This window comes from Halichoerus grypus, chromosome 9 (assembly GCF_964656455.1).
Source record: "Halichoerus grypus chromosome 9, mHalGry1.hap1.1, whole genome shotgun sequence".
In the NCBI taxonomy this organism is placed as follows: domain Eukaryota; kingdom Metazoa; phylum Chordata; class Mammalia; order Carnivora; family Phocidae; genus Halichoerus; species Halichoerus grypus.
Genome location: NC_135720.1, coordinates 128575398 through 128592367, shown reverse-complemented (window position 1 = coordinate 128592367; position 16970 = coordinate 128575398). Strand labels below are relative to the sequence as shown.

Here is a 16970-nt window from a genome sequence, read left to right as displayed (position 1 = left end):
AAAAAGTATCTGGACACAGACCCATAACACCTATCACAAAAATTAACTCAGGATGGATCATAGACCTAAATGTAAAATGCAAAACTAGAAAACTCCTGCAAAGAAACCTAAGAGAAAACTGAGATGATATTTGGATATAACGAAGCCTTTTAAGATAGATCAAACACATGACCCATGAAAGAAATAATTGACAAGCTAGACTTCATTAAAATTAAAAACTTCTGCAAAAGATATTATCAAGAGAATGAGAAGACAAGCCAGACAGGAAAAAAAATATTTGCAAAAGACATCTGATAAGGGACTGCTATCGAAAATACAAACTCTTAAAACTCAATAGTAAGAAAACAATTTTATTAAAAAGCCAGATACCTTGACACCTCACCAAAGATAGACAGATGGCACATAAGCATATGAAAAGATGTCCTCTAGTAGGCGAAGGGTAAAAACTGTGGTACATATAGACAATGGAATACTGTTGAGCTTTAAAAAGAAACGAGCCATCGAGCCATGAAAAGACACAGAAGAAACTTAAATGCAGGTTACGAGGGAAAGAAGCCACAATACTGAAAAGGCTACAATACTGATTCTAACATGTACATTCTGGAAAAGGTGAAACTATGGAGGCAATAAAAAGATCAGTGATTATGGGAAGTCGGGTAGGGGAGATATGAATAGACAGAACACAAGAGTTGTTTCAGGGCAGTGGGGATATTCTGTGGATTGTATTAATATGTCATTACACATTTGTCCCCTACAGTGTACAACACGGAGTGATCCCTAAGGTAAATTACGAACTTTGGGTGATTAGGATACATTGATGTAGGTTCATCCTTGGTAAAAAGTGTACCATTCTTGGGAGTGATGTTGATCGTGGGGGAGGCTATGCATGTGTAGAGGCAGGGGATATATGGGACATCTCTGTGCATTCCTCTGTTTTGTTATAAACCTCAAACTGCTCTAAAAAATACTAAAAACGTAACAAAAAACCCCAAACCATATGCATCTTTGCTTGTAGGCCTGAAGTTAACAAAGAGGTGGACTGACATGTCGGGACACAGTAGTTGACTCATTTCCTAGATGGTTTCCTTCCTGTGAAGGGGCAATGGCAATTCCAGCGCCCAGATGTGAGAGGTCTCAATCTGCCTGAACGGGAGGGATTCCCTGTCGGCCTCAGGTATTTGACATCCGGTCAGCTAACTCAAATCTACGAATCCTCTATTAAGGTGTCTTTTCAAAACACCCAGGAAATCTACTGAGGAATAAAATGAGAGATGACAAGATTATAATCAACAGGCTGAATTTAAGACTCTTTGTTAGATTAAGTGAATTTTTGTTGACCTGAAACAGATGAAAAAAACCTTGGAGGGCACCTGGGTGGCTCAGTCGTTAAGCGTCTGCCTTCGGCTCAGGTCATGATCCCAGGGTCCTGGGATCGAGTCCCACATCGGGCTCCCTGCTCTGCGGGAAGCCTGCTTCTCCCTCTCCCACTCCCCCTGCTTGTGTGCCCTCTCTCGCTGTGTCTCTGTCAAATAAATAAATAAAATCTTTAAAAAAACAAAAACAAAACAAAAAAAAACTGTATATTTTAGGGGCGCCTGGGTGGCTCAGTCGGTTAAGCATCTGCCTTCAGCTCAGGTCATGATCTCAGGGTCCTGGGATCAAGCCCCGCGCCGGGCTCCCTGCTCAGTAGGAAGCCTGCTTCTCCCTCCCCCTACTCGTGCTTGCTTGCTCTCTCTCAAGTGAATACATAAAATCTTAAAAAAAAAAAAAAACTGTGTATATTTTAAACTACAATATTTTGAAAAGATCTTTATTTGTTTTATACAACAGTAAAAATTAATATATTACACATTAACATAGTATATATCACCATGATACATAATTAATAAAATGTTGCCTAACCAAAAATAGTTTCACCACTGTTAAAAAAAATAAACACAAAAAAGTGGGTTTTTTTTTAAGCTATACATTTTCTCCAAAAGAAGAAATTTCTAGCTTTTACTTGGGGGGGAGGGGGGTAAAGGGTACATGTGAAAAGAATGATTCCATCTAAGAAGTTTTTCTCATAGGAGAAATGTGGGATTCACTGTGTCATTCACATTTTCTTCTTTTTTCTCTTTTTTTCCAACATTTCTACCATTTTCCTCTTCTTAGTTGACACCGAGGTATTTCCTTTCGTTGGCTTATTACTATCACCAGTTAAATCACATTTCTTTGCGTTATGTATGGACTGCCTTTTTTCTTCCTGCACTACATCGCCAGCTTCCTTTTTGTTGATTTTGGACTGTTCTTTACTCACTAAAACACAAGAGACAGTACATTTAAAGACCGCTTTTCCCCTCTTGAAATAAACAAGGCTGACAATAAAGTGAAGTTACCCGAATCTCCTCCATTTCAACAATTCAAGAGCTAACAAATTTTCTAAAAATGATGACTTTCACTTACCAGGAGAAGGCTCTGCAGCTGAAGGCAGGCTTTCTTGTGTGTCTGTCACTCTGTCTAGCCACACCCCAAGACATGTCAGTCTGGCATTAGTTTTTATTTCACAAAGCAAAGATGGGGGAACTTTCTAAAACAAAAGAAAAATTGATGATAACATAGGGGAATTTTCAATAATTTCTTTTTCCTTAATCAAGTGAACTTATTATTTTTTTAAGATTTTATTTTTTTAAGTAATCTCTACACCCAACGTGGGGCTCAAACTTACAACCCCAAGATCAAAAGTTGCATACTTTTCTGACTGAGTCAGGCAGTTGGAATTTTAAGTTTTTGATTTAAAAGTTATATTATTTTCTTGAGAATAAAACATGCTGCTTAGAAGAAATCTAATATCTTGATTCATGTTTGGTTTGACTATGTCCTTCACAGAGCTTGTTTCTGAGTATTCAGAAACTGTAAATTCATTAAGGAAAAGGACCATCATTTCTAGGTTTTAACACAGAACCTTGCATAGACACTCAACAAACCACATTCACAGAATTGTCTATAAATAGACAATCAAGAATAATAAACCAAGAGGGTCTGTAAGAGTGAGACTACTGAAGGGAATTTAATTTTCCAAGTATCTGGTTCAAAACTATTGTTAGTTCCATTAACAATCAGTAATTTTCTCAAATTTTTAGTAATGGCAGTATTTTTATCTAACAAAATCTTACAGAGAACATCTATATACAAACAAAAGAGAAGAAAGCAGCGCTTCTCTGATTGAAAAAGCAGGAGTTCTGGGACCCTGCCAGCTCAGACTCACCAATACCAACCCCCAAGGTAGCTCTTGGAAGCCTAACTTTAAAACTACGAATATCAACCATGCATGGAAGAGACTTTAAGTTTATTTAAAGATTTCTGCCTTGAAAAACAGTCCACCTCCCTTAACTCAAAGCAATACTAGTAGTAAGACGTGCATTAAAGTACATTTATATTGTGTTAAGACACTGACCTTATCCTGCTTAAGCTTCCACATTTTGATGAAACCATCACTCGATGCTGTAATAATAACATGATGCTCTGGAACTTCAAAACTGAACATGTCTTTTATCCTAGAATAGAAATATGAACACCATAAAGGCTCCTTTCTCCCAGATAGTATGATATTGTCATAAAGCTTCTATGCACACAGTCTCTTGATTTTTCAATGTTCCAAGTGCTTCCAAACTGCTTAAGGAACAGTGCTAAAATCTAACTATGCTTCACATTCCCATGAGTCAGTGAGTCCTTTTCAGGGTCCAAATTCCAAGATATCAACCACTACTATCACCACTGCTGTTCAACATAGTACTACAAGTCCTAGCCTCAGCAATCAGACAACAAAAAGAAATAAAAGGCATCTGAATCGGCAAAGAAGTCAAATTCTCGCTCTTAGCAGATGACATGATACTATGTGGAAAATCCAAAAGACTCCACCCCAAAATTGCTAGAACTCATATAGGAATTCAGCAAAGTGGCAGGATATAAAATCAATGCACAGAAATCAGTTGCATTCCTACACATTAACAATGAAACAGAAGAAAGAGAAATTAAGGAGCCGATCCCATTTACAACTGCACCCAAAACCATTAAGACACCTAGGAATAAACCTAACCAAAGAGGCAAAGGATCTGTACTCAGAAAACTATAGAACACTCATGAAAGAAATTGAGGGAGACACAAAGAAATGGAAAAACATTCCATGCTCATGGATTGGTAGAACAAAATATTGCTAAAATGTCTATGCTACCTAGAGGCGCCTGGGTGGCTCAGTTGGTTAAGCGTCTGCCTTCAGCTCAGGTCATGATCCCAGGGTCCTGGGATCAAGCCCCACATTGGGCTCCCTGCTCTGCGGGGAGCCTGCTTCTCCCTCTTACTCTGTCTGCTGCTCCCCGCTTGTGCTCGCACTCTCTGTCAAATAAATAAATAAAATCTTAAACAAACAAACAAAAAACCCCTATGCTACCCAGAGCAATCTACACATTCAATGCAATCCCTATCAAAATATCATCAACCTTTTTCACAGAGTTGGAACAAATAATCCTAAAATTTGTATGGAACCAGAAGAGACCCAAATAGCCAGCGGAATGTTGAAAAAGAAAAGCAAAGCTGGTGACATCATAATTCCAGACTTCAAGCTCTATTACAAAGCTGTTATCATCACGACAGTATGGTACTGGCACAAAAACAGACACATAGATCAGTGGAACAGAATAGAAAACCAAGAAATGGACCTGAACTCTACGGTCAACTAATCTTCGACAAAGCAGGAAAGAATATCAGTGGAAAAAAGACAGTCTCTTCAACAAATGGTGCTGGGAAAATTGGACAGCCACATGCAGAAGAATGAAACTGGACCATTTCCTTATAGCGTACACAAAAACAGACTCAAAATGGATGAAAGACCTGAATGTGAGACAGGAATCCATCAAAATCCTAGAGGAGAACACAGGCAGCAACCTTTTCAACCTTGGCCGCAGCAACTTCTTGCTAGACATGTCTCCAAAGGCAAGAGAAACAAGGGCAAAAATGAACTATTGGGACTTCATCAAGATAAAGCACAGCAAAGGAAATAGTCAACAAAGCCCAAAGACAACCGACAGAATGGAAGAAGATATTTGCAAATGACAAATCAGATAAAGGGCTAATATCCAAAATCTATAAAGAACTTATCAAACTCAACACCCAAAGAACAAATAATCCAATCAAGAAACGGGCAGAAGACATGAACAGACATTTCTCCAAAGACATCCAAATGGCTAACAGACACATGAAAAAATGCTCCACACCACCTGTCATCAGGGAAATACAAATCAAAACCACAATGCGATACCACCTCACACCAGTCAGAATTGCTAAAATTAACAAGTCAGGAAATGACAGATGTTGGTGAGGATGCGGAGAAAGGGGAACCCTCCTACACTGTTAGTGGGAATGCAAGCTGGCGCAGCCACTCTGGAAAACAGTATGGAGGTTCCTGAAAAAGTTGAAAACTGAGCTACCCTACGACCCAGCAATTGCACTACTGGGTGTTTACCCCAAAGATACAAATGTAGTGATCTGAGGGGGCACCTACACCCCAACGTTTATAGCAGCAATGTCCACAATAGCCAAACTGTGGAAAGAGCCCAGATGTCCATCCACAGATGAATGGATAAAGAAGATGTGGTATATATAATATACAGTGGAATATTACGCAGCCATCAAAAATTGAAATCTTGCCATTTGCAATGACATGGATGGAACTAGAGGGTATTACGGTAAGCGAAATAAGTCAATCACAGAAAGACAATTATATGATCTCACTGATATGTGGAATTTAAGAAACAAGGCAGAGAATCATAAGGGAAGAGAGGAAAAAACGAAACAAGATGAAACCAGAGAGGGAGACCAACCATAAGAAACTCTTAAGCATAGGAAACAAACTGAGGGTTGCTGCAGGGGAGGGGGGTGGAGGGATGGGGTAACTGGGTGATGCACATTAAGGAGGGCATGTAATGTAATGAAGCACTGGGTGTTATATATATAAGACTGATGAATCACAGGCCTGGACCTCTGAAACCAATAATACATTAGATGTTAATTGAATTTAAATTTAAAAAACATTAAAAAAAAAAAGGTCGAAAGAATGATCATGATAACTATAATTAGGTTATCATAAAGGAAATAAAGATACTTAAGTCCCTAATCTCAAGAGACTCCAAGTTCAGGATGAACAGACAAATAGAACAGAGATGAACCATGGCTTCCACCTACACACCCATTTCTCTCACCTCCAGTGCCACCACCTTCGTCCAAGCTACTGCCATTGTTCTTCTAGACTACCGAGTAGCCTAAGTGGCTAAAATTATGAATCAAATCATGTTACTCCCAGGCTTAAAATCCTACAAAACAGGATCCTTCTAAAAGTAACACAGGACAGGAGGAAGGGGCTGAGGACGTATATAAAGCAAGTCTGGCTATAAACGGACAACTGCTGAAGCTGGGTGGTGGGTCTATGGGGGTTGCCTCCTTAAACTGGTCTGTATGCCTTTAAATTTTTCCATAGTAAGAAATAAACAAAACAAAATCTACAAAGGCCCTCAGTGTAAAATCTAAACTCCTCACCAGTTTACAAGGCCATGCACCGTTTGGCTCACTCTGCACAAAGCTCTTTCATTTGTTGCTAAAATACACCCAGCTCCTTCCTCCCTCAGGTGCACTATGCCTGCCGTTCTCTCCTCTCTTTAGAAACAGCTCTCTTCATCTGTGAAGTCCCACCCTCCCCCCTCCCTGAACATACTAAGTTACCACTGTCATTCTCAAGGCACACCTTTCTGTTTCCTTCCAAATTATCTGCTTACATGTTTATCATCTGTCTGTTGCTCCACTAACAAGAAACACAAATGCAAGCCCTTGTCTTTTTTGTTCATCATTTAAAAACTTAGTGCAGTTCTTAATGGATTCTCATGAATACCTGTTAAATGAATGGATGAACGGCAAAATATATGAAGTGTTATCTTAAGTGTTCCAGTTTTACTAGTACATTTGAAATGACCTTGAATGAACACTTCCCAATGCAGGAAAAAACCAGGGCCTGTACACTGGTAGTACTCAGACCATTCAAAGAGAATTATTTAGAAAATAAAAACTAGGACTTATTTAAGACATAGAAGAGGGGCGCCTGGGTGGCTCAGTCGTTAAGCGTCTGCCTTCGGCTCAGGTCATGATCCCAGGGTCCTGGGATCGAGCCCCGCATCGGGCTCCCTGCTCAGCGGGAAGCCTGCTTCTCCCTCTCCCACTCCCCCTGCTTGTGTTCCCTCTCTTGCTGTGTCTCTCTCTGTCAAATAAATAAATAAATAAAATCTTAAAAAAAAAAAAAAAAAGACATAGAAGAACACGCAAATGAAGCATATTAAAGTGTAACTGTACATTATCACCTTTTCCAAAACAGTAGAAAAAGCAGAGGCAGATAGAACTGGATTTGGGTCCCAGTTCCCTCACCCAACAGTGGGTTAATCTTGGCCAAGTCACTTAGCCGTTTACTCTGAGAATCAGTGTCTACCCCTAGAAATACAGTGAGCAGTAACAGGTTAAGAAAGACTGGCACAAAACAGAAGTCAATCCTGTCACATATTTCTCCTGTAGGAAAAACAACTAGTGTACAAAGAGGGAAGAAGTGGACAAGGGGCATAGAGTAAAAGGACAAGAGAGGTCCTGGCAAAGCTCAATTGTTTAATTTCTTTGTTCCTCTTCAAATTTGGTTGATTTCAGGCCCCAAGTTTAATAGTATTACTGGAAAAATATCTTGTGCAATCACTAGTCCTGATGCCAACTTCCCCACTTTTGCACTACTTAAGGCCAAGAAGACATTTCCACCATCCTCTCACACTCCAGAAATCATATATATGTAGAAATGTCTATCTCTGCAGTTGTTCATGAGAAAACATGTACCCTGCTTTATGAAACTACTGCATATGTAACATTTATTGAAGACTCTACACATACATACACATAGAGACTGGCAAAAAAAAAAAAAAAAAAGTACCTGTTTTCATGAGCTTTAAATTCACAGAGGCACATTAGTGAATCACAGTCAAAAAACCTTACAACTTCTTCATCTCCAGCCACTGCAAGGACAGACTCCTAGCAGAGAGAAAAAGAATATCCAGAATGTCATCAACAATTCCAACCATCATCAAAGACACTAAGATTCCACCACTGATTTCTGGCCACTTACTGAAAGAAACGTAACAGAAGATATTCTCTTTTCATTTGTGATGGTGCCACTAACAGACGCAGTGTTAAGTTGGTAGACATCTATTTTATTCAGTATGACAACTATGTATTTCTCTCCTCTTGGGGACCATTCCACTATGTGAGCATCTGTAAGTTAAAAACACAAAGCTTTTCTATTTCATAAACAAGAAATGAAATGATCAGAGTAGTAATAAAAAGAACAAATAGTTGCACCATGCATTTTCACATCCAAGACCCTATTTAACCTTCACAACGAACTTTTGGTACATATTTTGCAAGTTAAGTTTTAAAAAACAAACTGATTCAAAAGCATCATTAAGTCATAGACCTGGTAGGTGACACAGTCATGATAAGAATTCCAGTCTAAAATGGGAAAGGAAAGGGGCACCTGGGTGGCTCAGTCAGTTAAACGTCTGCCTTCAACTAAGGTTATGATCCCGGGGTCCTGGGATTGAGCCCCGCATCGGGCTCCCTGCTCAGCAGGGAGCCTTGCTTCTCCCTCTCCCTCTGCCAGCAACTCCCCCTGCTTGTGCTCTCTCAAATAAATAATCTTTAAAATTAAATAAAATAAAAATGGGAAAATAACCTAAATCACTGCCCTAGGAGGTAACCACCATCATGCAGAGAAATAAAGGTGTATATGTATGTATATATATTCATATTCCATCAAGTTATAAAAAAACATTCCAAATAAAGTACTCACTTTGTTTTATATTTTTTATGAATGCTGATCTTCCTTCCACAAGATTCCACGTTCTGCAAAACACAGGAAGTTCACTTATGGCATGATCACTAACTTTTACTAGGTGTAAAGGGAAGCATAATGAAGACCTACTCAAACGACAATTTACTACAACAGGCAGCTAGTTAGAATGATCATGTTTCTTACAGCAACACTGGAAATATTTACTATCAAGCAAGATCAACTCATCCATTCCTAGACCCGTTTCGCATACTTAAAATATTTAATATATTCTCCAAATATTTCACTTCCTAAAACATTTGTTTTTAGGACCACCACCCTCTTCACTTCACAGTTTACAATGACTGGGATGTACGGTGTACATGTGAACACAAAGCTTGTCATTTTTTCTCTACCACTGTGAGAAGGTTCACTAGCTTTCCATCTTTTCTTACACTGCAATACCTTTAAATAGCTGACAGCCATGAGATGAGACAGAAAATGAATCTAATTATTGTACTAAAATATACCCTGATGGTAGCTTCCTGTTGTCCCTGGAGAACAAAGACCACAACTTAGAAAAGATGCTCTCAGCATTAACGACTTACCTTAACGTCTTATCCGTACCCACGGACAGGGCCAACTTGCCAGATGGGTGAATGGAAAGGAAGGTCACATGTCCTCTAAAAGGAAACCAACAGTTAGCCCCCAACTTGACTGGCACCTAGAGACCCCCAACAGGAAAGGGCTACACTCACTTGTGAGCTTTAATGGACTTCAGGCACTCCCATTTCTTTGCATCCCACACACAAATGAGTCCATCTTCTGCCCCACTGATTAAGTGCCTGTTGCCATAGAATTTTAGGCAAGTTATTGTGCCTGTGGAAAAACCAAGACAGGCAAACTTAATATTCATTTTGAATGCAAACCCCATTTCTGGTTTGAAGGTTCTGCTGTGGCAGGTAAACATCTAAGGTCTTAGTATTACTGAAATATACCTTAAAGTCTTAGGTGAAGAGATTCATTTTTTTCACATTAGAACATACAGTTTCAGGGCTATGCAAATATTTTCAGCAGAATTTCTCTAGCTGTAGACACAGAGCTAATCAGTTCACCTTCTGGCTCTGTATCTCCACAATCATAAATTTAGGAGATGGCTGGCTAGGATTGTTTGAGTAGAAGTCAAACAAAACCAACCAGAAAACCAGCTGATCTGGGGAACAAACCAAGATGTACAGCCATATGACTTCTACTTTCGAAACAGTGAGTTAGTGACCCAACATCCACAATCCAATTATTATCACTCCAGACCTGCTTTTGATTTGTACACAGTTCTCATTCACTGTCATAAGAATTTATTAGAGGGGCGCCTGGTTAGTAGAGCATATTGACTCTTGATCTCGGGGTTGCGAGTTCAAGCCCACACTGGGTGTAGAGATCACTTAAAAATAAAATTTTAAAAAAACTTAATTTAAAAAAATTTAAAATCTTTAAAAATTTATTAGAACAACTTTATAATTTGTTCCACTATTCAACTATGCCCTCTGTAATCTCCCTTCCATGGTTCACAAATTTTCCTGTATCTTTTCAACTTCACAAAACACTCCACTTCCCTCTGCCCAAACTAAAGCCTGACTCTCCCATGAATTTCTCCTACAGCTCTTGGGATGGGGAAACATAACATATTCACTGTCCTCAAATATAAACCTCGCTGTAAGGAGGTAAGGTGATAGAAGAACCCAGCATTCTTTTAACTCCAAAAGCAATGCACACCATTATACATTTACCCTCAAGTAAAATTCCCTATCCTTTGAAGCCTGTCACCCAACTTAACTGCCCTATAGCTCAGCGGTCAACAGACTACTGTCTGCAAGCCACACCTGGTGGCCTGTTTTCATAAATGCAGTTTTACTGGAATACAGACTCCCTTGTTCAGTTCCAAAATGTCTATGGCTGTTTTTACACCACAAAAGCAGAGCTGAGTAATCAAAACCGAAAACATACAGACATAAAGCCTAAATGTTTACTATTTTGTCCTTTTCAGAATAAGGGTATGAACCCTGGGTTCACTGCTGTTCACATGCCACGTCCTACTCAACCCTTCACATTGTCCTTTATATTGAAAGAGTCAAAGATCTTTGATGAATAATTTTGCACCCCCCTACCCCAAAAAGCACTAATAATATATGCGGTTACATATGACTTTATCAAAGTGGGAGTCTTCAGCCATCTTTGCCCGTTTTCCTCTTTCCTATTATCCTATTTCCTACTCTGGAAAAGAGCTTATCTATTACCAACTGTTAGAAAAACAGGAGTTAGGGGCGCCTGGGTGGCTCAGTTGGTTAAGCATCTGCCTTCAGCTCAGGTCATGATCTCAGGGTCCTGGGATCGAGCCCCACATCGGGCTCCCCGCTCGGAGGCGGGGGGGTGGGGGGGAGTCTGCTTCTCCCTTTCCCTCTGCCCCTCCCCCACCTTACGTGCTAATAAATAAATAAAATCTTGAAAAAACCCAAACAAACAGGAGTTAAACAAGGAATGAAGGAAATTAGGAACCACACTTCATCCCCATCCAAACTCCTTCTCAGTCAGTCCTTTTCCTGTTGGGGAACACCTGAACCAGTGGCTCTAGGCAGACAATATTTGTTTAACTTATTTCTGCCATGCCCAAGGGAGAGAGAAGACTTTCTTGTATGAACTGGGATCAGGAGACAGAATGGAAAAGGAATGTATGTTGAATTCACTCAAAGCCTAGCTTCTGTTGAAAAGGAAAATGCTTGTCAAAGTAGCTAAAGGACCTAAAAAAGACACTGACCACTCCAAATTTACTGCCAGAACCAATGCATGGTGGTCTCATCTGCCTTTAATTGCAGGAAACCAACATCCTTAGCAGTGTCCCTGGGAAAATACAATAAAAACACCATAATGTTCAATACTGGAAAAAAACTCACCTATTTAGTCTCCCTACTTGTTGATCCTACCACTATCCTGGACAACTTCACTATCACCGTGGAAAACCCCGGCATGACTTGAGAATCACCAGTCCCGACCTCCTCAACTCAAGTGGCCTTTGCCTCCTCTCTGGTTTAGTCCCTCACACCTACACCCCAGACACAGTTACCACCTAGAGCTGCTCCACATTACAACTCTTGAACTCTTAAGAGCCTCACCCCTGCCCACAACCTCACCACTCACCAGCCCATTCATGCTCCCCCTTCATTCACAGTCCATCTGCTCTTTTATTTCAGAGATCTGTAGACTCTTCACACCCCATTTTCTCTAGACCAACAAGCTCTTCTTTCACCAAAATCCTGAATTCCTTAGTATATCAATCCACCTATTGCACACACCAACTAGCTTTCTGCTCCCCATAAAAATGCCGGTAGCTTACTGCAAACGGAGTTACTCGATCCAGAGCCTCCAACTTCAATCAGGCAGACTCTCATCAGTCTTTGGCTTGTTCTTGGTCAGCATCTCTCTCATATCCCGGATGCCAGCACTGTCCTCAAGCCCGCACAGCCCCTCCCCCATTCAATCCCTAAGCTCTTCTTCTCAAGGACCACCCAGGACCCGGCCCATCTACTTCTCCAGTCACCCCAACCTCCGTTTTAACCTTCTCATAATACCGACTTGCTTACAGTTCCCTATGCACATAGTGGTTAAAAACATGGGCTCTAGACCTAGGTTTGAGTCTAGTTCCATTGTTTTGTAACCGTGGGTAAGTCAAGTTAACATCACTGATTCTCAGTTTTCTCTTCTATGAACTGAAGGTACAAGTGTAGTTTCTTGGCACACTGCTGGGCACGTGGTACTCTCTCAAAAAAGTTACCTATCAACATGAGGCTGTTCCTGTGCTCCTCATGCTTCCTGCTCTGCCTGGAATGCCCTTTCTCCTGCCTAGCTAACAACTGGTACTTCCCTTTTAAGACAATTCAGTCAGATGTCATTTTGGGGAAGTTTTCAGTGAAAAGTCGCTTCCTCCCACTGCCCCCAGAGTGAGTGAAGTGCCTCCCTTCTGTCTCCCAATATGGACTATGAAGAACTTAAGGATTAAAAAAATCACACTTTTCTCATTTCTGTATTCCCTAGCACAGAACCTGCTACATAATAGACACCTAATGAATTATTCAACTGAAGTCAAATTGTAAAGTAATGATACCTCAACATTATCTTAAAGGATAGAATTTTCTCACCATTGTGATGCACTAGAGCCCCATGGTCTATCTTCTTTTTCATGTCATATATGTGAATTGTTTCATCTTTGCTCCCAGTGACTACAAAACGACTATTCACAGCCACCGCCGACAAGGAGGCAGTGTGGGCGTGGTGAGTGAAGTCAGCCACAGGAGTCCATTTTTGCTGAAGAGTAAAACACACAATCAATGTCACAATCATATCACAGTTCTCTAGAAACACATAAGCGATTCCACAACTCATGAAAACTACCAGTAGATACTTACGAACGGAGAAAAAATTATGCAATGATAGCAGATTAAGAAAAACAAAGAACCTGAGAAATAAGGCAGGCAGCAAGGAAATCAGAAGGCAATGCTGGGTATCATGACTCCAAAACAATTATGGAGACCAGACTACTTTAAGGTCCTATCCAAATCCTTAACTGCTTAATATTTACTTATATGTGAGACTTGCAATCCGTTCATTCATTCACATGTTCAGATTTTGAATTGAATTTATTCATTCAAATACTAAATGACTACTATGCGCTTGGCACCATTTTAGACAGTTGATACATAGCAGTGAAGAAAAGAAAGTCCTTATTCTAATAGAACTGCCATCCCTGTGGGAGAGACAAACAGTAAACAAATATGTCACATACAGATGAGTATAATGACAAGTCTTTTTTTTAAGATTTTATTTATTTACTTGTCAGAGAAAGAGCAAGCACAAGGGGGGGGAGCGGCAGGCAGATCCTGGGATCATGACCTGAGCCAAAGGCAGACGCTTAACGACTGAGCCACCCAGGCGCCCCTAATGACAAGTCTCATAAAGAAAAATAAACAGGATGAAGAGTATGTTTCCTTCCATTAGTACCAATATAAGCCCTAGAGAATGACCAATGATGAGGTCTCAAGAACTCTATGCTTATTGATAATGCAACTTTTGATTGAGTAAGTGAGATTGGTTGAGTGCAAAGAATGACTGACAGCTGGAATACATATACACACCTCAAAGTGAAGGAGATGCATCAAGACGTATTAGCAAAACAAACACACCAAAGAAGAAGGAAAAAAAAACCCATCACACCTCTCTGAACACACTTAAGATGTGTTACTGCAAAGTAATTTCTTTTTTTTTTAAGATTTTATTTATTTATTTGACAGACACAGACACAGCGAGAGAGGGAACACAAGCAGGGGGAGTGGGAAAGGGAGAAGCAGGCTTCCCGCGGAGCAGGGAGCCCGATGCGGGGCTCGATCCCAGGACCCTGGGATCATGACCTAAGCCAATGGCAGACGCTTAACGAGCCACCCAGGCGCCCCTGCAAAGTAATTTTTAAATAACTACACCAGCAGACACTGCTTCCCTCAACCAGGATCAAGAGAGCCTCTTCTGAGTAAAGGCACAATATTCCTTAGGGGCTGCTATGGCCATAAATCAAAAATAACCTTTGCTTGTGCGTATTACAGAAGGAATGTTGATTATCTGAGCTACTGTCTGTCTAGGTTTAGCAGTAGTAGTGGACAGTTTAAGAGCTTCGTGTTTCAGAGACACCTGGGGACTTGAGTCCCAGGTCTCCCAATTATTAGCTGTGTGACCTTGAGCAGGTCACTTACGGGATCTCAACTTCAGGCTCCTCATCTGTAAAACAGGGATAACGGTATCTGCGTCAGGGGGTTGCTGTGAGAACTACTATGTGTCTGGAACAACGAGCAACTTTTTTAGAATGAGTAACACAATCAATAGCATCATCTTTAAGCAGACAAGAGATGTCACCTTTCAGCCAAAAGCAGATAGAAACAAAATAAACAAAACTAATTAGTCAAGTTATATACTTCCAGTTTTCTGGTTCATTCAAGACTGACACCTCGACTTCATAAAGAAGTACTGATAAAAATAGGTTTCTAAGAGATTCGTAGATTTGCTTAGGGAAAAATTTACCGGGTTAAAAGTTAAATCTTATTTCTAGTCCTGGATATGTCCTAACTACCTGTTTCACTAACGGAAATTTACTTAACCTTTTTGCTCACACATCTAGTAAAAATACTTTATTTTGTTGTAATTTCCTCCATGCATTTGTCTCCTCTGCTCTCCTCATGTTGGCAAGCTGTCTAGCACTGGATCCATTCCTTTGGCTTCTCTGTAACTCCACTGCCAATTAACGGCCCCATGGTAAAGGGTCCAAAAATACCGAATGAATCGGGACACTTTTTTTCCCCCTTTTTATCAATGAGGAGTTTATCCTGATCCAGCTCTAATATTTTGTAAAATTCCAAGACAAAACTCAGTAAGAGGGCGAACTGTTCTTTCATTAAATCCTGAACACGGAAAACTGGCTGTCAACTTACCGGAGCGAGGCTTAAATCCATAACCTAGGACTCATTTGCCTGTTGGCAGGAATGCCAGCTTCCTTCCTGTAAAGTGGTCAGGATGTCTACTAAAACCAACAGACATGATCTCATTTTATGAAATGCCTACTCTCTGTTTTAAAAAAACTAAATTATAAGTTTGATTCATCAATTAATCCCTAAGAGATCAATGTGTTTACTTACCTCTAATGATGTGCCTACTTCCGCCGTGAGGGAACCCGACCAGACTTACCCGCGCACCCTCTTACCTCTTCGTGGTCGCCGCCTGCATCCGGCTCCGGATGTATAGCGAACCCAAAAAGGACCTGTTCGTAGCAACCAGCTACCAGCTCCATTCAGCAGCGCACGTGCCTCTTCAACTAGCCCCGCTCAGCTGAGAATGACAAAAGCGGATGCCAGAGGAAGTAGGGTCCTTCCTGCGTCGGCGCTCAAATTACGTCACGAGCGCAGGCTGCCTTTTGGGCGCCTGCCTCCGTGAAAACGGTTTCAGAGCTCGAAGATCACGCGGAGCTTCCAAGAGGAGAATAAAGAAGAACGCCACATGAGGAAGTGCTCATGACGAGGAGAAAAAAGTTAGGGGCAAGCAGGCATATCCTAGGTGGCTGCGAGCTAGGCACGTCTAAGGGGAGTAGGGCGGGACATCCTCTGCGGAAGCCCCCTCGTTTGTGTGACGTCACGGAGAGGCGGGGCCTCTTTCAGCCTGGGCGGGGCTTCTGGCGGTATCGTGGGTTTAGTGTGGAGGCGGCTCGCTTGTGGGTTGTGAGACGGGGGACAGGTATTGGGTTTCCTTTTTGTGCAGGAAGCACAAACGAGCCTTTCTCTCTCACGTTCTCTCTTAATAGGGCAAAGAGGGGGTGGCGTTCAGGGTTAGCGGTTTCTAGAGCCGACCGCGAAGGGGCCCTGGAGCTCCGCTTCCCGCGCTTCTATCCGCCCGCCGGGTAATCCTGCCTCGCGCACCTTTCCTTCCAGCTGGATTCGCTTGTCTGATTTTGGGGTCGCATTGGCCAACGTTGCCGCACACCCCGGGGAGGGAGGAGGACGCTTTACTTGAAAGGGGTACAGACGGACTGATTGAGGAAGAAGGGCGCAGACATCCTACATGAACATTCCAGAAGGAAATCTCACATTTCACTTTTCACCACCTCCCGGTTCAGGTGCAAAATGAAACATTCATGAAAGCAAAGATTGCCTTGATTGACGTTTTAGATTTTCATAAGGTGTGGAGATTCAGAAATGGCAGCTTTGTACAAACCTAATGGAATACATTCTGGAGCGTCATAATTTGTCTCATAAAGGCCACGGCAGGTGGATTTGACAAGCAGGAGGTAGATGGCACCCGTCGGTGTCAGTTCTTCAACCCCCGTTTATCGCTGATCCCTGTAGCACTTTGACCCTTTTGTTTTCAAGAATATTTGTTCTCTGGGATAGTGAATTGTCACCACGTATCTAACTCGGGTTTATTTTCATTTACACTGGTTTGAGTCTTGTAGAAATGATTCTGCATGCTTTAGTTGTCATTGCAACCCGAGGAAGGCCTTCTC

The 16970-nt window shown here is 41.2% G+C and overlaps 1 protein-coding gene across 1 annotated transcript; it reads right to left on the bottom strand.

Annotated features, from left to right (window-relative positions):
- Positions 1 to 334: 334 nt before the first annotated feature.
- PAK1IP1 (PAK1 interacting protein 1) lies at positions 335 to 15837 on the bottom strand. Its single transcript, XM_036071091.2, has 10 exons — positions 15678 to 15837; positions 13075 to 13240; positions 9643 to 9763; positions 9493 to 9567; positions 8906 to 8958; positions 8183 to 8328; positions 7991 to 8088; positions 3437 to 3536; positions 2446 to 2569; positions 335 to 2298 (listed from the first exon to the last, which is right to left on the bottom strand). Exons 1-10 carry the CDS (start codon positions 15762 to 15764, stop codon positions 2096 to 2098), a joined length of 1173 nt encoding a protein of 390 aa, XP_035926984.2. The 5' UTR covers positions 15765 to 15837; the 3' UTR covers positions 335 to 2095.
- Positions 15838 to 16970: the final 1133 nt, after the last annotated feature.